Source organism: Neofelis nebulosa, chromosome 12 (genome assembly GCF_028018385.1).
Source record: "Neofelis nebulosa isolate mNeoNeb1 chromosome 12, mNeoNeb1.pri, whole genome shotgun sequence".
In the NCBI taxonomy this organism is placed as follows: Eukaryota; Metazoa; Chordata; class Mammalia; order Carnivora; family Felidae; genus Neofelis; species Neofelis nebulosa.
The window spans coordinates 9,019,073-9,045,692 of NC_080793.1; the positions used below are offsets into that span (position 1 = coordinate 9,019,073).

Genomic DNA, 26,620 nt, shown 5'->3' on the forward strand with positions numbered 1-26,620 from the left:
CAGGTTTTTCTGAAGACTACACATGACAGAAGGACACAATGGCACTTTGGGCTCAGAACACTGTTTATGCCTGACCTCTCTCAGAAATCAACATCCCCAAGCCCTTTGAATCTTTCTGGGAACAAGCACATTCTCTACCAGGGTATCGTTGACTCACGTGACACCTCAGGGCAACACAAAAGGGGCTTCGTGCCAAGAACCTCTAGGAAGTGTCCCACTACTGTAACAACAGTGCTGTGTGACACATAGACACCCAAGGGTGGATTGACAGCATGACCAAGAGAAAGAGAGAGAGAGGGCTGAGCAGGGTACGGGGTTGGTTGTGTGGAGTTGAAAGGAACGTAAGGCATGTAAAACCTCTAAATTTTACAAAGAAAAACGGGGATATTCCAGACTTAACAAGGCACATTTACTGCTGCAACCAAATTTACTCTCTTCCCTGAAATAGTCACTTTTCAATGCGAAAACAAGAAAAGAGTAACCGAGAATAAAAAATTTGCTTTTTATGTTAAGCAGGAATATTATAGAAAAGTTTTTTTTCTGCGTAATTATCTGTGGTCGCCTCCAGGACATGCCTGGTTTTCCATAGAATCATTTTTTCCAAGGAATTGCCTAAAATTAAGTTCAGACTCCAAAGTTTTACTAGCCAGTTATGGAAGAAAGACTTTCTGAACACCAAGTGACATGCCCATAAACCTTATATTTTAATACATGCACATTTTTATGTCACATAGCCTCAAGTGTGATAGTTTATATGTACAATTTAATAGATTCCTGCATGCCCCAAAATCACACGGATTTAAGGCATAATTATGGAACATGGCAGAGTTGACTCTGATCTGCAGCACGCGGTAAGCAGAAGCAACTCTGAGTCAATTCAATTTGACAGATTTTCATGAAGCCTGTACTGTGTGCAGACTTGACACTGTGAGTCCAGACCCTATCAGTCCTTGCCTGGTATGGAAGGGACCAAAGGAAGAGGCAGGACCCTCCCCAAATCACCTGGCAATCATGGACACGGAAGAAGTTCAACCTAAGTGGACTAGGACATGGGGGAGGTAATGATAGGGGAAGGCTTGCTGGAAGAGGCAGGGCTTGAAAGATGGGTAGACTTCAAACAGGAAGAGACGGGATTAAGGTACGGCTGTATACACCATGACCAGGGAGAGCTGGGCGGACCGACTGGTCTGGTGTTGTGGGTGCTCTGTGGGGTCAAGGTAGATGGGGGAAATTAACGCTGGAAAGGGCATCGAAGGCCAGAATGTGGGGGTCTGGAGCAACAAGATGACAAGAAGGACCTTAGGTGCTATTCTACATGGGGAGACTTCCATAGGTTTCCAAGCCAAGAAGGAAGAGAGTCTTCTGTAGGGGCAGGGACACCCATCAGGAACCTGATGCAATGGTCTAAGTGAGAGGCAGGAGGCTTCCGCTAGGCCCATGTTGAAGGAGATGGGAGAGAAGGGGCAGGTAGGAAAGACATTACAAAAGTAGAATCAAGAAAGTTTCAAACATTTTTTATTCTCTTCTCTACCTACAAAATTGAAGAGAAGTTTAAGGCAGAAAACAAAGGACACAGAGACGGGCACAAAAGGCAGAAATCATTCGCGACCTCATTCTCATACACAGACCATGATGACGGACATCGTGGTTTGTGTCCTTCTTCTCTCTTTTCCATACGTCTGTCTTTTTCAGTTAAATTGGTATATATTATTCCACCTGAATAATATTCCACCTTAGGGAAATATCATCATTAAGTCACCTCCTATTGTTGGGTAGGCTAATTCTAATTATTTTGTTGTACTGAACAATGCTGTGGTAAGCATATTTACACATAAATCTTTATACATTTTTAATTATGGTCTTAGGGTAAATTCTAGTAAGGTGGAGTGAATAAAAGTATGTGTACCTTTTTTCAAAAGCACATATAAAAACTTGGCCTCCAAAAGGTCTATTTGTTTATCCATCAACAAGTTTGAGCTGGTCCACAGCCCCCTGCACAAAGAGGTTATTGCAATTTTTTTTTTTTTTTACTAACCGAACAGGCAAAATAATATCTCATTGTTTCTATTTTGCATTTCTTCCATTACTATTCAATTAACATATCTTTTGTACTTTTTTTTTCAGTTTTTTGTTACAAATATTTATAGGCCATTTGTACTATCTGCCCTGTGAATTACCTGCTCGGAAACTTACCCATCTTTCTATTGGGACAGCTGTCCTCTTACTACTGATTTAGTAAAGTTCTTTGTGTATTAAGGAAAATACATTAACCCCTTGTGGGTCATGTATTGTGCCAAGAACGTAGAGAAACTGGTACTATTTTACACTGTTTTGGGGAGTATAAATTTATAGGACCATTTTGAAGAGCAACTTAAATATAACTTGAAAGATGTTAAACTTCTATTCTCCCTAGAATTTTTGATTTATAAAAACACAGAAATTTAGAGGAACTAATGTAAAAGGATTCACCCAAGTACTGTTCATAAAGAAAAAGAACAGAAAAGAAATGGCCATTAATAGGAAACTTTTATGTAAATAATAGTATCACCTCAGACTCTGGAAAGAAGTCACTATAGAAGGAAGTGAGCTATTGGAATTATTCTGCATAGGAAATTTGTCTATTCTTCCCCGTTTATTTATGCAATCACTTATTTGTATCAGAAAAGACTCATGCATGGATACCTACTTTACACTTGGGATGATAACCCAATACTATGTTATTTATTTTCTTGCTCAAATTATTCCAGCTTTGGTCATTGAAAGCTCTTTCAGTTGGCTCCTATGTTCCTTTGACCTACCCAGCATTGTTTTAGTGGGTTGGCTGGTTGGTTGGTTTGAGCACTTCCTTATTTTCTGGAACTACATGATGCTCTAGGCTCATCAAGATGCTATTGCCCCAGGATTAAACCAGCCATTTCTCCAAGGAGCCTTGGTTCCTTTTGTTAGAGAATGGTATGAGGAAACAAGATCTGGGTGCTGGGTGTACTTGTTGCTACTGGGCATCAATGTTTCTAGGTTCTCTCAGCTGGGAGAGCAAGCGAATATATGTATACGTGTGTGTGTGCGTGTGTGCGTGAATACTAACATGTACATATACACATCTATAAATATTTCTATATGCAACCATCGGTATCTATATTAAAATAAATGAGTTTATATTGATGTCTCCCCCTTGCTCATCTGTAACTTTCCACTCCCAACAGTGAAAAACCTGGGTCCTACCATCTGCCATGCATTTCCTTAATCGTTCAATTCCAGTATTCATGTAAAAGAGCTTCCGAATTGTTACCCAATGCACTCGGGGAGCAGCTATATTAACTAGAGTATAGAGCTTATATACAGTTCCTTTCGTCTTCAGTGTTACAGGCTCCCCTCATTTCCAAAGTTACTTAATTCAGCACCTTTCACCTCCCCCTCCCTCCTCAGTGATGTTGTTTCATACGTTTATAATATGGTTAGATTTTATGTTACGTATTCCATTCTAGATTTCGTTAATTTCCACAATAAATTTTTCAAATTTGCATACACTAAAGTTTACTCTTGGTGATGGAAAGTTCTAGGAGTTTCCACAAATGCACAGTGTCGTGTGTCCAAATGACACTATGTATCATACAGCATCACACAGAATAGTTTCACCACCCTAAAAATTCCTCTGTGCTTCACCTACTCAGTGCTCTCCCCGTCTCAAACCTCTGGCAACCCACTGATCAATCTGTTTATCATCCTTAGTTTTACCTTTTTGAAAAACATTTTACATTTCCCAGAATGTTTTTAAAAAGCTGGGAGCGGGGAGGTGGAAGTAATCATACATATGTCAGACTGGTTTCTTTCACTTAGTAATATGCATTCAAGATTCATCCATGTCTTTATATGGCTTGAGGGCTGATTCCTTTATTTATTTTTTTAGTGAATACTCTTCCATTGTATGGATTTACCAGTTTGTCTATCCATTCACCTATTGAAGGATATCTTAGTTCTTTTCAGTTATTGACAATGATGAATAAAGCTGCTATAAAGATATTTGTGTGTATGTGTATACAGCAGATTTCAAAGAAGCTGGAAAATTATCTAGGAGTGTAATTGCTGGACTGTACCGTTTTGCATTTCCACCAGCAATGAATGAGAGTTTGTACTGCTCCAGATACTTGCCAGCAACTGGTATTGTCACTGTTTTATTCTAGCTCTTCTAAAAGGTGCATGGTGTTCTTGCATTGCCCCAGTGACAAATGACGTTGAGCATCTTTTTATATGTTTGTTTGCTATCTGTACTTCTTTGGTGAGGTGTCCATATCTTCTGCCCATTTCTTAATTGGGTTGTTTTCTTAATGTTGAGTTTTAAGAGTATATTTTGGATACAATTCTTTTACCAGATATGTGTTTTGTGAGTATTTCCCCAGGCTGTGCTTTGTTTTTTAATTATCTTACCAGTGTCTTTTGCAGAGCAGAAATTTCTAATTTTAATGAAGCCCAACTTAATCAGTTTTTTCTTTCATGGATTGTACTTTTGGTGTTACATTTAATAACTCATCACCAAAGGTCATATAGATTTTCTTCTATGTTTTCTCCTAAAAGTTTTATAGTTTTGTCTTTCACATTTAGGTTTATGCTCCATTTTGAGTTTTTTGGTTTGTTTGGTTTTTTTTTTTAGAGAGAGTGTGTGAGCAGGGAAGAGGGGCAGAGGCGGGGAGAGGGAGGGAGAGAGGGGGGCGAGAGAGAGAGAGAGAGAGAGAGAGAGAGAGAGAGAGAGAGAGAATATGAATTTTCAGCAGGCTCCATGCTCAGCGTGAAGCCTGACATGGGACTCAATTTCACAACTGTGAGATCATGACCTGAACTGAAATCAAGAATCAGACCCTCAACTGACTGAGCCACCCAGGCACCCTATTTTGAGTTAATTTTTATGAAAGATCTATACAGTCTGTGTCTAGGTCCGTTATTTTACATACATGAAAAAAATGTTCCAATTGTTCCAATACAATTTTGTTGAAGAGATTACCCTTCCTCCATTGAAGGCTCATGCATCTGTCAAAGATCAGATGACTATATGTCTGTTCTGTTCCATTACTAGGTGTCTTTTCTTTTGTCAGGACCATGCTGTCTTGATTACTGTAGCTTTACAGTTAGTCCTGAAATCAGGTAGAGCGAGGCCTCCAACTTTGCTCTTTTTCAGCATTGCGCTGGTTATTCTGTCTTTAGTCTTCCCATATATATTTTAGAATCAGTTTTTTCTACCTACAAAATAGCTTGATAGGATTTTGATTGGGATTTACTTCACTCTATAGATCAAGTTGGGAGTCTTCCAGACCATGAAGATGGAATATTTATCTGTTTCAATATACTGTGATTTCTTTCATCAGCGTTTTGCAGCTTTCCACATACAGAACGTTTATGTACTTTGTTAGATTTATACCTAAGCATTGTGTGTGTGTGTGTGTGTGTGTGTGTGTGTGTGTATTGTAAGTGGCGTGGGGGTTTTCTATTTCAAATTCTAATTCTTTACTGCTTATATATAGGACAGCTTTTGTATATTGATCTTGTGTTCTGCAGCCTTGCTATACTCACTTACTAGTTACAGTAAATTTTTTTACAGATTTCTTTGAGAATTTCTATATACACAATCATGTCATATGTGAGTAAAGTCAGTTTCATTTCTTCCTTTTCAATCTGTATATCGTCATATCTTTTTTTTTCTTATTGCACTAATCAGGACTTCCAATACGACTGAATGGAAGTATTGAAAGAGCACATCTTAGCCAATCTTAGGGGGAAATCATCCAATGTTTTACAATTAAGTATGATGTTGGCTGCAGGGTTTTTGTAAGCGTCCTTTATCAAGTTGAGGAAGTTCCCCTCTATTCCTAATTGGCTGACATCTTAGTTTCTTGAGGAACTATCACTTCTCCATTCTTGGCTCATGTGGCCTAGGCCCCCTGCCCCTAGCTCCACGGGCAGGCTTATTTCTAAGACCTGGCCAACCAGAGCCTCATGTCTTCCTGGTCAGAGTGACTGATCAGGATGAACAGGATGGGACACAAGCCAAAGCAGCTAAACATCAGATGACAGAGCTACTGAAAAGGAGGCAAGATTTTTCTGCTGAGGGTTGCCCTCACAACAGGATGTGAGCCAGGATCTGTTGGCAGCCATCTTGCAGCCACAGAGGAGGAAGCTGCCAGAGAAGGGACCCAGCTTCCTGGAACCAGGAACCTTTGGCCCTGCCCAATAAGGATCCTGAGACCCAGAGAGAGGAAGTGACTTGCCCGAGGCCTGAAACAGGTTAGCAGTAGAATCTAGACCAGAACCAAGTTCTCCCAATTCCCTCCTCATCTTTCCCTAATTCTTCAGCATCTTCAGGACACAATTCCAACTCTGCTGCCAGCAACCAGTCCCAGGCCTCACTGTCCTTCAGTTCAGAGCTCCCACTACTCTACACCCTTTTTACAGCTAATGCTAATTGTTTACTATGTGTCAAGTACGGGGCCAAACCCTTTACATCCACAATTCTCATTTAATCTTCAAAACCACTTGAAATGATTCTTCCCACTTTATAAATAAGGAAGGTGGAAGGTCAAAAGACAACCCAAGATGAGAAAGCTAGGAGGTTGTAGGGCTAGGATGCAAACCCGTAGGGGTTTGATTCTCTGTGACCACAGCTTCTTAGGCTGTTGCTCACAGACCCCTAAAGTGTTCGTGCACACATTTTGAGGGGGCAAGCACTGAACTCACTAAAATTAAATGCAAATTTATACAACTCTGCATTTATCTGGAAACGGGTTCACATATGCATATATATTTTTCAAATTCTCAAAAGAGCACATGATTGAAAAAAGGTGGAGCACTTCTGTGATCTGTGGTGAACTCCTTGGGGCCGAGATAGGAGCCTGGCCCAGAGCAGACAGCTCAGTGAACTCAGCTGGGTGCTGCCATCCCTCCATGAGCTCTAGGAACAAATTCCAAGGGACTCAGGTCCCACAGAGAAAGCAGGCAAGCCCACAGGGTCTGGCCACTGGGTTTCTGGTTTGGCCACAAGAAGCCTCATATCTGCGGGCAACCTCCTTCCAATCAGCTGATCTTCCTGTTCTCTCTTACTTTCCCCAAAAACATTTGGACGCTTACTACATGCCAGACACCGTGCTGAGAGCTCTTCGTGTGCCATTTCATTTAATCTCCACAGCAACTGTGCAAGGTGAGTCATACTGTTATTCTCATTTACAGATAAGGAAACTGAGGCTCACAAAGGCAACTGACCTGCTTTCCTTTATCTGGAGTCTGATGGGGAGCCTTGTTCTCACATATAAAAGTCTGCCAGGAAGGGATGCCAATCGGTTCATATCAGAGAAAGCAGCCCCAGTGGCTGACCGGGCCTGGCTGTTGGCCAGTTTTGAAGCCAAATGGCCGTGTCCAGGAGCTGCTCGCTCTGAGTAGCTGACAGGCTGGCAGCAAGACCATTTCTCAGAGCGTCCTGTTTGGGAAAATGCGACTTCGCTTCTGGCTCGCTTCACCCGCTTGGTCTGATCTGGACACGATGCAACTGTTCGCGGAACGAGCCGCACCACCCTCTGCCAGGCTGACCTGGCCTCCGCGTGCAAAGCAGATTACATCAGAGCCCCCAGCGGCCCTCCTCCGGGAGCACTGTGGCTGGCCAGAGGTGGGACTGAGCTGGCTTCCAGTCAAATAGTTTTGTGAAGGAAACTATGAATCCTCTGACAGTGTGTGCACATCTGTTTTATTTTTTAAAGCCTAAGCTCAGTTGAAAAGGAAAAGATTTTGAAAAGAAAGAGCAAAAAAACAAAAGCCTTCAGAACTTCTCTGTTCAAAACAAACAGTGCATACAGCCCCACTGCAGAAGCCTAGGTCCTTCTTAGTTCCTAGTATAACAACAATAATGCAAACTTCAGTCTTGATCTCCAGACGAAAAGCTGGTGCCTCTCGGAGGCTCTCCCCGTCCACCGGTGGTAGCCGAGGCTGGGGAAGCCTGGGGAGGGCTGGGCAGCGGTGATGCGCAGGGCCCAGCATTTCTGAGTGGGAAGGCCCAAAGGAAACCCAGGCCCATCACCCCGAGGTCCAGTCACGCACACTATGCAATTTCTAAACCACTGTCCTCATTTGAAACCAGAAAAACAAGAAGAAGGAAGAAAAACTGTCAACAGCACCATTTGGGGGTTTGGTCCATCCAAGGGAGGTCTTAGAGGGTGCTTTCTACCAGAGATCTCATTCTGGTAGATCTGGCTGAGAAGCCAGAAGCCCACTGCCCTCAGCCGGTCCAAGTCTTCATCATCGTTCCCTTCAGTGGGGGTGCAGATCTTCATACTGGCGCAAAGGTGCTGGTTGGGCCAAGTCAGTTTGCAGTAGTATGTATGGGGCCGGTGACCAGGGCATCAGGCGCTCAAAAGTTCCGAGCACCTCATTCATCCACTCCACATGTATGTGCTGAGGGTCTATCATATGCCTGACGTTAGGCCAGGTGGCGGGAGGTGCGCTGGTGAACAAGATGGATATGGCTCCTGCCTTCGCGGAGCCCACAGACTGGCAAGGAAGACGGAGGCGAAGGAGCTGCACAAAGTGAGGACAGATGAGCAAAGGGCCAGATGGAAAAAGCAGCACAGGGGCCAGTGAGAGAATGTCTGACAGCAAGACCTCGCACGGGCTAGGGGTTCACAGAAAGCTCCCCACAGAAGTGACGCTCAGGCTAAGATCAGACTGGGGGCTAAACAGAGAGGAAGAATTCTGAACTGAGAGGACAGCACATCTGGGGCCTGATGGGGCAGAGAGGGTGCATCAGGGAAGAGAAGGAGGCCAGGATGGCTGAAGCCTGCGGAGCAGGGAAAGGGACAAGAGAGGAGACTGGAGGGGTGGACAGAAACCAGACCCACCGTGCAGGACCCTGCAGGGAAATTAAGGTGCTTGAGCCTTAGCTTAGGTGGAACTGGAAGCCAGTGAAGCAATTTAAACCCAGGAAAAGATGTATTTGGTTCCACCTGCTGTGAAGAAGGACCGTGCAGGCAAAAGGATTGATGGGCGGGATGGTTCGGGAAGAGGGGTTTGGACCTGGGGCCAGGTGCCTGGGATTGAACCCTGGCAGGGCTCCCAGCCCAAGGGGACAACAGATCGCTATCCGGCCACGCACAGGCAAGGGGTACTGCTTACCTGGTTAAACCTCCGGGTAAAGGCCACAACGTTGGGGGCGAGACTATGTTTCTCCTTCTTACTCCATCCACAGCTGGCTAGTTCCTAGGAAGCACAGAGTCAATTTCAACAGCGATTCTAACACACAAGGGACATCTAACTGGAATGTGGACACAAAGGTGGGGAAGGGCCAAAGCCCTGGCCATCCATATCTTCACCAGGGTGGGTCAGTCTTCTCCCCGTCCTCTGGAGAGGAGGGCTGGGTCTGTAGATGGAGGTGTACCCCGGGACCCCCAGGAGTGAGGATGGAAAGTAGGACACTTTGCCCCATAACCCTGGCCACATTTCCCAGGACTTCTGTGCCAAAATATTCTTAACCACAAACTGCCTCCTCTGCCAGTTCCCCTGGGACCAGAAGTCCCTTCTGAAGGTAAACTGTCTGCGAGAGGGCATAATGTGTTAGCTAGAAAGACCCATCCTCCCAGGTGAACTTAAAAATTTTAAAGTGAAATATGGATAAACGATTTCAGAGTTCACTGGCCACGTGATACCCTCCGCTCCGGGCATGAGGGAACCTCCTTGCCCCCGCCCACTGTAATCAGAGAAGATTCTGGGACCACCTCACACACTCTTCCTGAAATCAGCCCCTCCCCTATCTCGTACAACCAACAGGGGGATAGAAGGAGAGGTTGCCTTTAACATCTTCTTCAAGGGCCTCGTCTCTTTTCCAACAGGTTTAATGTTATAATTTGAATAATCAAATTATCTAAGTTTTACCCATCTGTGAAGCTGGTTCCTACCCAAGGGAGTTAACAGGAACACTGTAATAGGATGACTTGGGTGCATAAGAGGACCAGAGAAAACCCATTATCCAAGGGCCAGCGTTCTCAGCTTGTGGCTTGGGAGCGCTGGCGAAGAACAGAATAAAGGAGGCAGGCGAAAGTTCTCTATCCCTAAGTTACAAGACCTTCTTTAAATTCGTATCAGGCCTTGCTATTATTAACAACATTTTTTTTTGCCACACATCTGGAACTTTAAAGATCTTTAGGGAGAGCCAGCTGCCTGGCAGCGGGAATAGGGGTCTACTAGGAAGTCAGGGAGGGCAGTGGGAATGGCCAGAGACAAAACCTGTTGGCCGAGCAGCTCTGTCTGAAGTGCTGTGCCCTTCAAATGCATCTCGGGACCCAACTCTATGCCACAGGTGCTGTGTGAAGCCTGGCTGGAGGCAGCGGACAGCTCGGGATATAAGATCAATGGCCTGGACTTGAAAGCACTCAGGCACCAAGCGGGGGCTATGCACTCTGCTCCTCTCCCGGCTGTCTCACTTCCGCAAATGCGCCATTCTCCTCCTGGTCACCCACGCGGGAAAACACGACCACCTTTGACCTTGCCAGTCCTTTACACCCTCACAATGCAGACCCCAAAGAATAGTAATGACAAGGACGTTAACGAACGCCACCCATTTATCAAGAGTCCCCCGCACGTCAGGGGCTGGCCAAGGCACTTCACCTGTTACCTCATGTAATTCACACCACATCCGTTTAGCAAAGAGGAAGGGGCTCAGGATCCATCCTCTTGAATGAATACCTTGACTCATTTCTTCTCACGAGCAGACATGAACCTCTTTGAGATGTAGCATTCACCTCTGTTTACCATGATTCTCCTTGTTCTAAAAATATGTATTCAACCTGCCTCAGTTACATTGACTTCTCCTCCCCTTCAGAACAGAAACTTTAATTATTTTGCAAATGTTTATCATTGCCCTTTCAAAGTTTAATTGTGAGAACAAGAACCTCCCTCCTCTGTGGATCCCAGAACCAGTCCTGGAAAGCAATGGATTATAATCAGATATAAAAGAGGTGTTTCAAGGACTGAGGCATGGTTGTTGCCCAATTTCTCGTTAATAGTCACCCCTTTGTTTTTTCCTGAATTCTTTAATAAACAGCAAAAGCTTTACACATATACATGTGTATGTATGCACGCACAAGTATGTGTTTATGTGCACACATTAAATTAAGAGTCTGTAATCTTACTTAGAATTAGACAGACCCAGTCATATCCTGGCCTCCACACACCAGCTGCATGATCTCAGAAGACAACCTTCTCAGAAGCTCAGTTTTCACATATTAAAATGGGTATCATATTGTATTTATCTGTGAAGCTCATTAAATAACGACTAAGTGAGATCCAGACATGCAGGGCACGGAGCACATAACAAGTAGCTGGTGAACGTTATCTACCTCCCCCTTCCCAGGGTCGCATTGCTGTCAGACTCAGCGCAAGCTCCAAACACCCTCCACTTCCTCCCACACCGTGCTCCTGTTGCAATCTCAAATTATTAACAAAATCTATGACGATTTCTCTCTTGCTTTGCCGATGTCATGCAGGCAGGAACCAAAGCAAGTACTTAATACATCTGCCCTAAATTTATTTGATTGGAACATTTCTAAGACCCTGGTTCAAAAACTATACTTCTCAGGGTTTTGACAATTCCCTAAAGAACCTTTCACGCTGAGAGATGCGTAACATTTAAAATGAAAACCTCAACAGGCTGAAACATTGTGTTTGAGGGGTTCCTTGATGACATGGAAGGAGCAAAGGACTTAAGAACCAAAAGACCTTGCCCTGAATCCCGCCCGGCCACTTACTTCCGAGGCGACCTCAGGCAAGTTAACCTCTGTCGGCACTGTTTTCATCGCTGATGAAACAGGGACACCGAAATTAACTCCACAGAATTGTGGCAGAGACTGAAAGAAGTAACGCCTGGCAAAGGAGGTTACATGCAGGGCACAGGTCTGGCTCACAGCGGATGCCAAGCCCCATCTGTTGAATGAATGGAGTATGAGTGTTCCTCGGGGTTGAAATCTCCCAAATTCAGGGCAGAAAGATTTATCAGGACGTCAAAAGAAATAAGACCGTTCTATCTGCACTAAAACAAGTCCTGGGCCCAACCTCCTTGGCACTGTTTCTTCTGTGTTTGGCCTTATAGGATTACAAGAGATTCCATCTGTGTGAAGTGGGTTTGGAAAATGTGAAGTAATAGAACAAAACTCTTCCAGTCACTAATGCCTAAAAAAGGTCTATGCTATGGAACTGATCTGAGTGTAATTAAGTTAAAATTGACCAGAGGAGACAGGGCTGGTTCTAGAAGGAGACAAGGGGTTGGGCTGAGGCTGGTGGCCTTGCATCCTGGGTGAGCCACCCGGCTGTCCCTGGGCCACCACACAGCCCCCTCCCAAGGGCACTGGGGCCCTGATCGCACCCTGTCTGTCCTTGGCTCTGAGTTCTCTGCTGAGGTCAACTGGATGTGAAAGGAGAGTATGAGCCTGTACAGTCCTTTGCCAGCTTCCTCCGGGGCCTCTCTTCTGTCATGTGGATGCTCCCTGGCTTCATCAGGGAGAAAACAGGAGCTGTGAGAAGAAACCTTTCTGCCACCAAATGTGCAAATTCACTTGCGTCCTCTCCCTTCCTTGGCTTCGATGGAAGAGCAAACCTATCCTCTCGGGGACCCGCTCTCCTCCTGGGCACTGGACCCCGTCCCCTCCCCTGCTCAGCCTTGCCCTCCAGCCCTCTCTCTTCCCTGCACCCTCACCTCCTTCCTCTCCGCGAACAATAATAATAACAAGGAGAGTCCTGCTGAAAGACATCTTTTCCGGGCTGTCAGTGCCGCCTCCCTCCCCACCTCCTTCCCAGCCCCCTGCTCCACTGACCCTGCTCCGTCCCTTACTGGTGACAGCTTCCCAAGCAGGGCAGCAGCCCCACCTGTTCCCGCTGCCTGTACCAGCCCTTCAGCACCATGCTCTCCGCTCTGTTCTCCGGCTGTCTTCTCACAACCCCTAGCCTCAGTCTTCTTTTCTGGCTGCTTTTTTCTTTTCTGGTACTTCCCACCCCCCCACCCCATATCCACCTAAACCTGTCCATGGTCTTCTTCTGTATTCTTCTCCGTCCACAGTCCTCCCTGGAAGACCACATCCACCTCCGTGGCTTGCCCCGCACATCCGTGCCCAGCCCGGTTTCTCTCCTGAGCTCCAGACCAGGATATGCAGCCACCTCTGGCCACACCTTCCCCAGTGTCCCACAGGGACCTCAACGTCAGCGTCAGTGGGCCTGGAACCAAAAAGGAGTCTGACCAGCTGCCTTAAATGAAAAACCTAGCAGCATGAGATTCATTTAGACACCCATTCTGACAGTCAAAGGAGAGTGTTTATTACAAAGAAACCGGGAAACATCACTAACCAATATAGAAACAACTTTTACCTCACGCAATCATTCCTACGTGACACCAAGAGTCACCACTGCTTGCAGCTCTCCCTGTGAAGCCACTTGGGGCCACACTGCCAGGAAAGCCACCAGCTGCCAGCCTTGCGCGTAGGGGTCCGGGAGTCAGATGCCTGAGGTGGCCTGAGAAAGGCCCGACCCTGACCGTGTCTGGGGCCAGTGAGGTAAGGCTCTAGAACCTGGGGAGTGGGACAAGTCCTCCCCGGAGACCCTTGCAGGATCTAGGCCACAGAAGTCGGTGCCAACACATGGGCCTTCCACACACGTGCTTGATCCGGACTACAATCTTTTCCAAATCACGCTCCTAAAACTTGTCCACGTGGAACACGCATCGCGTGAAGGAAAGGTCACGAAGTCTGACTCCATGGGCTACCACCAGGCTGCCACTGGCCACAGGCACCGCATTACCAGTTTTGCTCAGTGGCGACCCTTCTCCGTCCTCCCCCCTCCTCCCATTCTACAGTCTAGAACGATCTTCAGAAGAACCTGTGGGACAATCACACTTAGTCAAACTAGTTCTAAAAACACCCCAGGGAGTAGACGACCCACTGAGGCAGTCGGGGGAGACAGTGCCAGTTTGGGGGCTGGGAGTGGGGTCTGACTAAGGGGTAAGGCATTTTAGGGCCTAGACTCTGGTGACATGGTTAAGAACAGGCAAATGACGGAGTGGCTGCTGTGTCCTTCGAGGACCTTCAGACCTTGTCACCCTCGTGGAAATCACAGTAGCAAAGGTGCATGGCATCCTCTTGTCCTGGTGTGGAAGTAGGGGTCCTGGGGCTGGAGGTAGGAATGAGAGATGCTCCATGGGGGCCTTCCACTTGGAACCCAGGAGCGGGGCTGGCTCTGGTCTTAGGAGTGAACGGGGAGGGCATGAGGGCTGAGAAAAGAGAGACCCTGGAGTACAGCAGTTAAGGACTCAGATGGACTGGGGCTGACTCACAACCAGCTGGCTGTGTGATCCTGGCCAAGCCATTGCCACCCCCAGGGCCCGACCCTGCTCATCTGAAAACTGGCAGGGACAGCACCTCCCTCACGCAGTAGTTATCAGAAGTAACATATAACTCACTGGCTCAGTCAGAAGAGCATGTGACTCTTGATCTTGGGGTTGTGAGTTCGAGCCCCACATTGGGTGTAGAAATTACTAAATAAATAAATCGTTAAAAAAGAAGTAAATAAGGTGATATTTGTCAATTGCTTAGAATAATGTCTGATACATTATAAGGACTTTCAATGGGTGTCTTAAATGAGGGAAAAGGCAGCACAGGGCAGGTGGGAGCAGGGGCAGATGATCCAGATCAGGAGAGACCCTGGAGTCTGATGGGGATAAGGTGCCCAGAAGAGCAGTCCCTGGGCAGCAGGACTCCAACTATGCCTGGGACAAGGACCAAGGCCCAGCCAGTAAGCTTTACCGACTACCGACTTTGTGCCAGGAACCGTGCTAACACCTGGCACGTGCTGAGGGTCTCATCTCACCCTCACAGGACCCTCAGAGTGGGCACGGTTGCCATCACCTTCCATTTCTAAGTGAAAAATGACACAATGAGCAGGTGACTGAATGTGCCCCGGCCACACATGCAGGCGATGAAGAGGGTGAGGCTGTCCTCACCAAAGCCAGGACAGAGCTGCGGGCCTCAAGTGGGACTCCAGCAGGCTCCCAGCTGAGAGAAGGGGTGAATGATATGAAGGAACAGATCAAAGCAGGGGCTGGGCTGAGGACAGCAGCATAGCCAGTGTGGTTGGAGCAGAGCAGTGGGAGGAGAGGTGGTAAGAAAGGAAGCAGATGGGAGGCCAGGTCATAGCCCGGCCTGGAGGGCAAATAAGGACTGGATTTTATTTTATTGAGTGGGATGGGAAGGCAAGGGAGCGACTGAAGACGTAGGCTTCCAAAAGCCTCCCACATGTGTTAGGCAGGTTTTATTGCCCTGATAACACGAGCAAGAGAGTGGCAGAGTGGATGTAAACCCATCAAGTGATCTTCAGCTGGACTGCAGTCTAGTTTGTACTATAATCGCATACATGGGGTGTAATGTTCTCACAGGAGGGCAGTTCACTTTAGTAATGTGAAATAAACACCCGCCAGGGGCTGTGTGCGGAGAAAGGGAGGAGGCAGGGCCCAGGGAGAAATGAACATGAGGGCCTCCAGAAGGCCTCGGAACCCTGGCCAGACAAACCACAAGAGGGGACAGAATCACTGGGGACAAATGGGTGCCTTCCTCGGCGTCAGGGTATGTGTCTGGGGGACAGAGGTCAAGGAATGAGTACAGTAATTCATCTTTCTCAGCTTTCAGTCATACTAATTTCTACAGAATAACAACTCACAGCGACCACCTCTTCATCAAATCCTCAAACTACCGTGCTTAGGGCACATGTAGATTTAGGGTCATGAAGACGATGCAAATTTCCCAAACACTCCCTTTCCAGCCCTAGTCCCGTGCAGCTCTGCACAATTAGAAGCAGCTGTCAACGCAGCACAGTGGCCAAGTGCAGCCCTGTGAACGGTCTCCCGTCCATGTGACAGAGAAAGGGCCCCAGTGGACAGAACGGCCAGCAGCCCCCGGCAGCTCAGCTCGCCGGATTCCCAAGCCGAATATGAGGCCCACGGGGCCACCCGTTCCTTTTCCACTCTAACGCTGGGGACTGTGTTCAATTCCCTTTCTCCATATTCTTGGGAAATGCTTTTTCCAAGTAATAGCATTCAGATGTTCGCTTTTAGAAAACACTACACTTTGGGTTTTTTTGACTAGGGACCTAGTAAATGTTCATGACAGAAAACCTGAACAACACAGAAAGCCTGTAAAATAAAATGTAAGCCATGCATTAGCCTAAAACCCAGAGAAACCCACGTTTGGTTAATAATAATGGCAAGAGTAACAATAGCTAACATTTTGCTGAGCACTTACTAAGTGCTCATCATTTCACAACTGTTTATCCCGTTGCTCAGTGAATTCTCACAACAACCCTAGGAGATAAGTACTGTCACTGCCCCGTTCTGCAGATGAGGAAAGGGAAGCTTCGTTGGAAACGTCAAGCAGTTGGCTCAAATCCTCACACGGGGTCAGGGTGAGAGCCGAGACTCACACCCGGGTCTGCCAGTCTCAGAGGCCTGGACCCTTAGGCACAGGGCACCTCCATCTCCAGGGCGGTAGCCGCTCCCCACCCACGGGCACAGGGGCACACACACGTGCACACACGCTCGCTCGCTCCCTCGAAAACCGAGCTTATGCCGTACCCACGGTTCCACACCTGTTCTTGTCCACGCTACACACACCACCTCACATCACCCCAGCCCTCCTTTCACAGAGCTCCTGTGACCGCACCACACCCCCTAGAGATGATCTATCCTCCTGGTCCCCTCCAGGTTTCCCTCCGAGTTCTAGGAGGAAATTTTAGCTTACCCTTTCTCTCTGCTTTGGTTTTCCACAATATCTCATCTGCTGCTATTTCCACAGTGGTTTAAATTCAGTAATCACAGTTTTTGACACAATCAAATCCTTTTTTATTTTAAATGTTTTATTTATTTTTGAGACAGGAGGGAGGGGCAGAGAGAGACGGGGACAGAGAATCTCAAGCAGGCTCCGCGCTGGCAGCAAAGAACCCAACAGGGGGCTTGAACCCACGAACCACGAGATCATGACCTGGGCCGAAGGTGGACACTTAACCAACTGAGCTATTCAGGCACTCCACAATCGAATCCTTCCTAATCTTGACCTTCACATGCTGCAGAGGCACCGTGAACACCGCTGGAAACACCAAGTGAAATTTCTGGAAGTACCTGCTTCATGCGAAGACGCAGGCTCGGACCCGGTCTTCACACTGCCTTCCATTTTTTGGCCAACGAAAACTTCTCTGCGTCTGGTGAGCGTGCTAAACACCACGTCGGAAACTGGAAAAGTTAACTCAGAGGTTCCAGGGCCACATAATTTTACCAGTGAGCCCTCACAGACTTTTAAAGAACACCTAATTCTTATGCTAAATAATTTATTCCAGAGCACAAAAAGTAACGGAAAAAAGCCCCAAACCCTGACACCTAACAAATACAGAACAAGGAGGAGAAGCATGACCCTGTACGACCTAGCAGATTTGTCTTAGAAACACAAGAATAAGCTAATGTTTCGAAGACTGTTAACATAACGGCACATCAATAAATCAGAGAAGAAAAATGTGATATGATCCTCTCAGACGCTGAAAAGTAATTAGCAAAATGCAACACTGATTTGCGATTTTAAAAAGAAAAAAATAAACCTCTTGGAAGCTTAGTAACACGTATCTCAAACCAACTGCCATCATCATACAAGGCAGAGGACAAAGACTGCCAGAATTTGAATTAGGATGAGAAAAAACGGGTGGTGCGTCGAAGTTCCTCGTCTGAACCACAGAACATGGAAAATGCCTTGAGTGACTTTCTTAATTCTCCTCAGAATGGTGCGTTCATTACATCCGATGGACCTTCAGGCAGCAAGCTTGACTTTCTCATGGATCCCTGGCTGAGGAAGGCCTACCAGCTATCACCCAGCACTGGCCAAGAGAAATATAATGCAGGAAGGGAAGAAAAAATAATACACAAACAGGGAGTGGGACAAAACATAACAGACTCTTAAATACAGAGAACAAACTGAGGGTTGCTGGAGGGGTGGGCTGAGTGGGCAAGGGGCAATGAGGAGGACATTTGTTGGGATAAGCATTGGGTTTTATGTGTAGGGGGTGAATCCCTGGATTCTATTCCTGAAATCATTATTGCACTATGTGCTAACCTGGATGTAAATTAAAAGAAAGAAGGAGGGGCGCCTGGGTGGCTCAGTCGGTTGAGCGGCCGACTTCGGCTCAGGTCACGATCTCACGGTCCGTGAGTTCGAGCCCCGCATCGGGCTCTGGGCTGATGGCTCAGAGCCTGGAGCCTGCTTCCGATTCTGTGTCTCCCTCTCTCTGACCCTCCCCCGTTCATGCTCTGTCTCTCTCGGTCTCAAAAATAAATAAATCTTAAAAAAAAAAAAAAAAATTTAAAAAAATAAAAAATAAAAAAAAATAAAAAGAAAGAAGGAAAGGAAAGGAAAGAAAAGAAAAGAAGGAAGGAAGAAAGAGAAATATAATGCAATCCATGTATTTTAAATGTTCTAATAGCCATATTTAAAAAGCGGGGGGAAGGGCCCCTGGGTGGCTCGGTCAGCTGAGCGTCCGACTTCGGCTTAGGTCATGATCTCACAGTTCATGGGTTCGAGCCCCATGTTGGGCTCTGTGCTGACAGCTCAGAGCCTGGAGCTACTTTGGATTCTGTGTCTCCCTCTCTCTCTGCCCCTCCCCTGCTTGCACTCTGTCTCTCAACAATAAATAAATTTTAAAAAAATAAAAAGGGGGAAAAAACAGGTGAAATTAATTTAGTAATTTATTTTCCTTAATTCAATATATCCAAAATATTTATCTTTTTGACCTGCAATCAATATAAAATATAACAAATTACTGATGAGATCAGCATGCATTCTTTTTTTGGACTAAGTCTTTGAAATCTGGTCTGTTGTTTACACTTACGGCACACTTTAGTTTGGACGAGCCACATTTCAAGTGCCCAGTAGCCGCATGCAGCCACCATTTTGGACAACACAGTTCTTACCAATGTACAAAGGCGTGACATCAAAATCAAAGGAGGGGCCAGGGCAGAAGAACAGAAGACAAGCCAAGAAGCCCCATCCGCAGGGCCGGTGTGAGGTGGGAAGCCAAGTCAGACAGCTCAGAACCAGAGAGCAGGGTCAGCCCAGGACAAGCAGGAAGACCGAATGGTGGTAAACCCACACATGACTGGCCTAGGTTCTTTATGTCCCCATTACATAAGGTCTGCCCCCACCTCCACTCCCCTGTCCCCCCAAAGGGAGCTGGCGCTTGTCACTAAGAGGTTAGGTAGACCAGCTGCAGCTGTTAGAAGGACTTGGGTTACAGATGGAATGACATAAACTCAGAGAAGATGGAGAAAGACACGTGCAGTTCACACGGGTGATGTCAGGCTTTTATGGGGACTTCTTAAGTCAGGAGCGCTGGGTTCTAATCTCAGCTGTGCCTAAACCCCCTTTGAGACTTTGGACCAGTCCTATCCTCCGTGGGGGCTCAGTTTCCTGCCTGTAAAATCCAGTGGCACCGGATGGTAAGTTCCTCCCAGTTTTCCCATCCTGTGAGCAAAGAGAAGTAGAGACCACATGTCTGGCTTTATATAAAAACACTATTAAGTAAGACCGGCCTCTGGAGACTACGTGACTGCACTGGTTTTCTTTCTCCAAGTGTTCTGAGGGGGTGTGAAGAGGATGAGTCTGAGAGGCAGTCACGAAGGGGTAAGAGGCTCTAGGCACCACGCTGTCCCACAGGGATGGAGTGGACATGACAATGTGGTGAGGCAGGAGACAGGAAACAGCTGTGGGGGAGGCGGGCTGGGGGCAGATGGGGACCCATGACCAGAAAAACACACAAATGACCAGTGCAGACTCAGGTTCCAGAAAGAGAGAAAGGGAGGGAGCAAGAGAAAGGGGAGAGGACAAAGGGAGGGGAGGGAAGAAGGAAAGAGAGAGAGAGAAGACAGAAAAAGGCGTTCAGAAGCAGAAGGGTTCAACTGCGGGTGGGGGGGACCGTGGCCATGACGGGTACCTCCAGCTGGAGCAGGGAGGAAGAGAGAGATGGCGAGCCGTGCAGGGCAGGAGAGGGACTCAGGAGAGAGAGGGACAAATGGAGCGACCCGCATGTTTTCCACGCTCTGGAAGGCGGTCTCGGAAGGCCCACACGCCAGGAGCCCTCACAACCGGCTGCTCAGACACCAAGGAGGCAGCTCTGGCCACCGAACACCTGGGACCCATCTGGGGAGGCTGAGACCCAAATCGCTGGCCCCAACCCTCCTCGGATGGGAAGAGAACACAGCGGGAAACACAGAGATGACCAACCACTGGCCCCATGGCTCTTCCTCATCTTGCGAGGCAAGCAGGGTCCTTTCAGAAAAAGCTCAGTCCTGTTCCCAGCCTCAGAAGAAGAAGAATAAAACAACAGCAGCAGCAGCTAACAGCCTGCTTACTATGCGCCAGGCATGAGGCTAAGTACTTTTCTTATAGTATGTCCCGAAATCTTTAACAATGGCGTCCATCAGAAAGAGCTGTCATTTTTCAAGTAATCTCTACACCCAACATGGGCCTCAAACTCACACCCCGGAGATCAAGAGTCGCATGCTCTTCCGACTGAGCCAGCCAGGAGCCCTGGGAAGGGCTATTATTGCCCCCAGTTTACACATAAGGAAAACTGAGATTCAGAGAGGATGACTAACTCGTCCAAGGTCACACAGTAAATAAATGACAAAACTGGGATCCATACCAGGTCTGCATGGCTCCAAAGCTCGGACTCCCAACCACTGTGCTGTCAGCCTGGCCGAGCACTGTTACCACGATTTGCCACCCACACTTTGAATAATACTGACCACCTACAAAGGGGAGAGCACCACAGGGGTTACGGAACGAAAAAGAAGAGAACTGCAATGAACTGCGTGTTTCCGACATTCTAGGCGCCATGCAATGTACTTTTATCTACTGTATTTGGTCGGGGTCTCAAAGTGGAACCATGAAGTAAAATGCTGTATGTTCCCCAGACAGTGTTTAATTAGGTATACTTGAACACAAGGGCAATTTCTTTGCAAAACAAAACGTCTTTATACACTTAGACTTTTCTAGGCCCCCTTTTTCAGGAGGCAATAGAAGAAACTATTAGCCTCCTACAGAGAAGATAGTATATTGAGCCCTGCAGAAACACGCGATCTTTCTGTCATTACTAAAATAATTCCATGTATATTTTTTCTTTGTTACTGAAGTATAGCTGACACACAACGTCCCATTAGTGATGTATACAGTGGTACAATCTATACAAGCTACACGTTACTCAAGTGTACAATACTCACCATGATGAGTGTACTTGCCTTCTGTCACCATACAATGTTCTTACAGTATTACTGACTCTACTCCCTGTGCTATACTTGTAGATTTTACTATCCCACTTTACAGATAAGACATCGGAGGCTCACGGAGATGAAATAATTTATGGGAGTTCATCTAGAGAGCAAATGGCAGACACCAGAGCCTGAGCTTTTAATACAAAAAAGTCCCAGAGGGACACTGAGGTATGAGCTAAGACAACCAGACGGGGCCAGGGGTTGGACAGACTTCCCCCCAAAAAGACGGATGGAGGTGGAGAGGGTACTATAGAAAATCACGAGCCTGGAGGTTGCACGGGAGCTCAAGGCCGTCCCGGCCCTAAGGACACCCTCTGCCCAGCTCCCTGGAGCGTCAGGCTGACTGCAGTACAGAGCAAGGCAGAGCTGCAGAAGGGGCCACGGGCTAAGTGTCCACTCATCTGAACAGTCTCACTCAACCCATGACACTGAAAGAGTCTTCCCCTCACCCCCAGAACTTGCTTTTTGACGACAAACAGCCTGAAGCCCCTGGCCAGAGCAGGATTTGGAGAAACAAACCACGACTTTGATAGATTCCAGCAAGGCTGCACAGTGGGATATATTACAGGGGTGCCGGGCTGTTCTGACATTCCTGCTGCCTGACGATGACCACAGATGGCTGGTGCACAAGGAGACCGGGAGGAACAGCTTTCAGAAAAGCTATTTCCTCTCCTGAAAGGCTAAAAGGAAAAACCAACCTTTCAAATATTTGATCTATACAGGGATACTTATTTAAATTAAGTGTGAGGAAACCTTTCAGACACTGAAGCCACAAGCAAGCCTCTGATGGTGTGAAACCACCTTTTATAAGACGGAGGGAGACTGTGGCTTGGGTCCCCCACCCTGGGGCCTGGCCAGCTTCTCAACTCTGTCCCCAGCCCCCATCTAATCGGTAATACACAGCCAGTCTCACGCAGTGCCTCCTCTGTGCCATGCACTGTGCGAGGCTTGGGGACAGAGCATTGGACAAGGCATTTGCCTTCTAGTAGAGAAGACAGGCATTAATTATGAACGTGCTACTTGGCACCTAAGGACAAGGACAGGGTGTGATGACAGTGTAACAGGAGCCGGCCTGGTGAGGAGCAGGGACTCACCCTGAGCCAGGTAATAGACAGGATATCATGGAAGGCAAGCACACCCGGTAGAGAAAAGCAGGTGCACAGGCCTGGAGGTAAATCTGAGGAATTTGAATCTGAGGGAGGAAGCCAAAGCAGGTAAAGCAGAGGAATGGGGAGGGCCAGGAGGAGGGCTGGGGAGGGATAAGCCAGATCTCACATGACCTGCACTCCCATCTTGAAGTTTTGGGACTGATCCTAAGGGGAAACCAGTGGAAGTTTTGAAGGAGCTCAGTGATGGGGACAGAGATTTGAAAACTGCAGGGTGTGCCACAGAGTAGGAGGGAGCAGATGTGGGTACAGAGATGTCCGCTGGGAAATAAGCATGTCAACTGGAGAGGAGGCGAGGAGGTGAGAAGGCAGCCTGAACTGCGAGGTGGCACTGGGGACAGAGAGAGGTGGAAGGTGGGCACACGGGGTTCAGGGACTGACTAGGAGCAGAGAATGTGGGAGAGAGGAGCCACCAGTAAGAGGCGCCACGTTTCTGGCCTGACCAGGTCAAGACCACGGCAGGATTCCGGGGAAAGAATCAAAGGTCTGGCTTGGGGTGTGCTGTGGCTCTAGGGCCTACAGGACTGTGGCTGCTGTTTATTCAGCTTCTTGAAGGAAGCACTGCTCTGCAGGCCTACAGACCGAGTCCTAAGAGTCCTGGGTGTGGCATTCGAAGCCTCCACACTGGGGCCCCCTATCGCTAGTCTAACTTTCCACATGCCTTTCTCCTCTCCTTTGCTCTAGCCGAACCAACCTGTTCACCAGTCTCTGCACGTGGCCACTTTCTCCCCAGTGGCCTTACCTGTTCAAGCTGTTCCTTCTCCTTGGAATGCCCTTTCTCCTGATCTTACATCCAAATTATACCAAGCCCTGCAGGCCACAAACAAACAGGACTCCCTCCAGAATGCTCTGCTCCCTGCCCCAGCTAGAAGTATTGGCTCCCCTCCCAGACAGCACTTAGTCTGTCCCCTTTAATGTGGCCCTTATAATTACTTATACATATTTCCCACCTTTCCCACTGGACCAAGGACTCCTCATCTGTTCTGCAGTCCCCGGGAACACCAGGCATGTGCTAAGTGCGGGACAAATGAATAAGCACCATTCCAAGCAGGCATCCTATGGATGCCTAAGGCAGCCATAGGAAGGCTGTGTGGAAGAACGTCTCTTCTGATTACATTCAAACCTACAACTCCACTCAGAGACCTCAGACATCTGGCTCCCTTGTACGGCAGCCTTTCCTCCAGACGCCACACACACTCAGGCTGCCTAAACCCTGACTTCAGCACATGCGCAGCTGGGACCGCCCAGTGCTGCTCTGGCCACCTCCACGTCAGAGGACTTGGCACCTCCCACAGCCTCATCATCACCTCCAGGGGTCACCTGGGGTCTGAAATGGACCGTAGGGGAGCTGCAGGCAGACGCTGGCCAAGAGGAGGGAAGGGCAGCCGGGTAGGGCTGTGCCCTGCAAAGCGGGGCAGGGTTGGGGAGGGACCGTGCAAATTCTGTGGCACAGGGAAGGGCCTGGGCATAACAGTTTGAGAGGCCTGCCTTCTCCAGAAAGTTTATCCACAATGCAGAGGGGAGGGGGGAAAGGGAAAAAAAACAAGAGATCACAACTCATTTTATGAGTAGGTTTTATCCACGAACCTCACATTTTCCACTGAAGGAAAAGCCGATCTGCATCTAAACTTTCAAGACCTACGCTCAAGAGAAAGAAACAATCTCCAGCCATAAATTAAAAGTTTGCTTTAAACTCTCATGTCCCAAGAGAGTCAGGGCTTCGGAGCCCTCCGTGCCCTAGCATTTGGGCCCTGCCTGTCTGCCCGTCTAGTCAGAAGGCAAACAACACCGGCTATTTGTAATGACGGGCAAACACCAATGAATTTCGGAGCACGTCTGGTGCTTGCATTTATGGATCATAAAATCATCTGGCTTCTTCTCCCCCCGTGCTGACATGCCAATGAGGCAACCCCAAGTATTTATAGGCAGGAAGGGGCTGCCAGGACCACTCTGTGAGAGGGAGGCTGGGGGGTAAGGGGGGATGGCTTGTTAGCCTTCCCATTACATGCAAACCCATTCTTATGCTCTTACATTCAGCCTAAACCTTGGCATGCAAAATCCCATTAAACAGTTATTTATTTTTTTAAACATCTTGGGGTGGGAAAGAGTCAACCTAACTGTCTCGATTGCCTACAGGTATGAACCTAGTCAGAAGTCACCAAAATGGTTTTTTAAATATCAGCCAGATATAAAGAAAGGATTTAAAATGCAGTTAGATTCTTCCAGTTAAACATATAATTTCCTTAATACACCCTACTAAATTCTAAGTGTCTAGAGGAAAGGTACTTCCATAAAACGTAGGCTTTTGGTCTGGGAACACCACACACACGCTCAGCCCCCCAGGCAGAGCCCAGCCAAGGCGGAGACCTGGATCCAGCCACCCTGCCATGACCACCCGGGAGGAAGGGACCATGGTAGCTCTGGGACTCCTCCCACCCAGTGGAGGTCTGGGGGCACCTCTACAGAACCCAAACGGCCCAGACTGACCACAGGCTATCTGGGGCCCTCCAGAGGCCAACCCTCATTTCTTAAGGAGGCACACATCAGGGACCACAGGAAGAGTTCTAAAATGCAGAATGAGCTCCCGTGTTAGGGGATCTTTCTTGACCCCAAATAGCAGTGTGAAGTTCACTTCCTAATGGCCAGGTGTCCCCACATCTGTCCTAAGTTTGTGTACAAGCAAAGTCCGTCTAAACATGGACAATTCGGGGCCATTAATTTGCAGGAGCAGTCACTCATTCAGGCAGCAGGCATCACTCCAGCAGGCACTGAGTCACTAACTGTTGACTGAATGAGAGGTATCCTCTATCAACTGTCAGGAAGCGAAGTGATTTGAAAAACCGAGTTCTCCAGATGGTGGAGGACCAACTCTTCAAGCACAGCAACTTTTTATTCAGTGCATCTGTGAAAATTCACCGAGCAAACACTATGTGCCCAGCACTGTGCCCAGCATTTGAGAGACAGAGACACTAAATATGGTCCTGCCCTGGAGTTTTAGGATCTAATGAAAGCTAAGGGTTCCCTACCCAGTAAAATGTGAGCAAACAATCATGTGAAAAGTTGCACACAATTTATCTTAACATTAAATCTAAATGAAAATCTTTTCGGAGATTATTTCTCTCCGATTTTTTTCAAGAAAAAATAAAAAATTAGTACCAATGTCCTGAAAAGAATCAAAAGAAATCCAACTGTGCCAAAAGGGCGAACAGGAGCCATAATGTGGCTCCTGTTGCAGCCAGGCACCAGAGAGGCAGTTACTGGGAGTTGACACATGGAACCTCGCACAGGCCGTCGGGCTCTACCCCTGACCCCTGACATCGATTCACCTCTGTGGCCTCAGTCTTCCCATTTGAAAATGTAGATAATAACAGCGTCTACCTTATAAAATCATTGTGAATATTCAGTGGTTCAATCTGTGTAAAATTTTTAGAATGCTGACTGACACATAGTAATAAGCACTCAGTAAATACAGGTATAATTAATACTACTAAATGCAAAGTGACTACTGTGAAGCCTTGACGTTCAACATACACAGCGCCGCTTGACACATGACACCTTGACATTCAGTCAACCTGACTTTTTTGTTTACCAACAGCTGCGGAAAACCTGGCTCCCAAAGGAAGGCAGCGGCCCGTCAGACCATCGCTCCAAAGCCCACTGATGAGAGTCAGCGAGTGTCAGATGTCAAGGACCAGCACCATCCTCCACGAGTTTTCCAGCTGAATCGATGCCACATCATTTTCCCTTCTCTGAAGCCACTGGGGAAAGGACTACAAAGGTCTCCTTCACTGATGGGTTGTCCCCAATGAAGGACTGTGAATCCAAAATCCCTCTTTGCGTTTGACTGGGTAGCACCAGCCTTCCAAAGAGAAGGGTGCCGCTCCCAGGGGTCTCCAGATTTCTGCTGCTAACGGCTTAGCAGGACTCTGCCACGCCCAGGCTGCACAAATATTTCTTCCAGCAGCAGAAAGTTTACAGACTTGTCCAGCCCAGTCTCCTCTTCTAGAGGGTAGCATGGCCAAAACCACCCATTTTTCAGAAACAACTACAGTGGTGAATTGATTTACCTCATTCACATGGCCAAAAATAT

General features: G+C 47.5%; 1 protein-coding gene across 12 annotated transcripts in view; it reads right to left on the reverse strand.

Annotated features, from left to right (window-relative positions):
- RALGPS1 (Ral GEF with PH domain and SH3 binding motif 1) overlaps positions 1-26,620 on the reverse strand; it is a 315,600-nt gene that overhangs the window by 169,358 nt on the left and 119,622 nt on the right. For all 12 annotated transcript variants that reach the window (XM_058694076.1, XM_058694081.1, XM_058694077.1 and 9 more), the window contains one exon: positions 9,145-9,228. In XM_058694076.1, the coding sequence (XP_058550059.1) occupies positions 9,145-9,228 (84 nt within the window). The remainder of the gene's footprint in view (positions 1-9,144; positions 9,229-26,620) is intronic.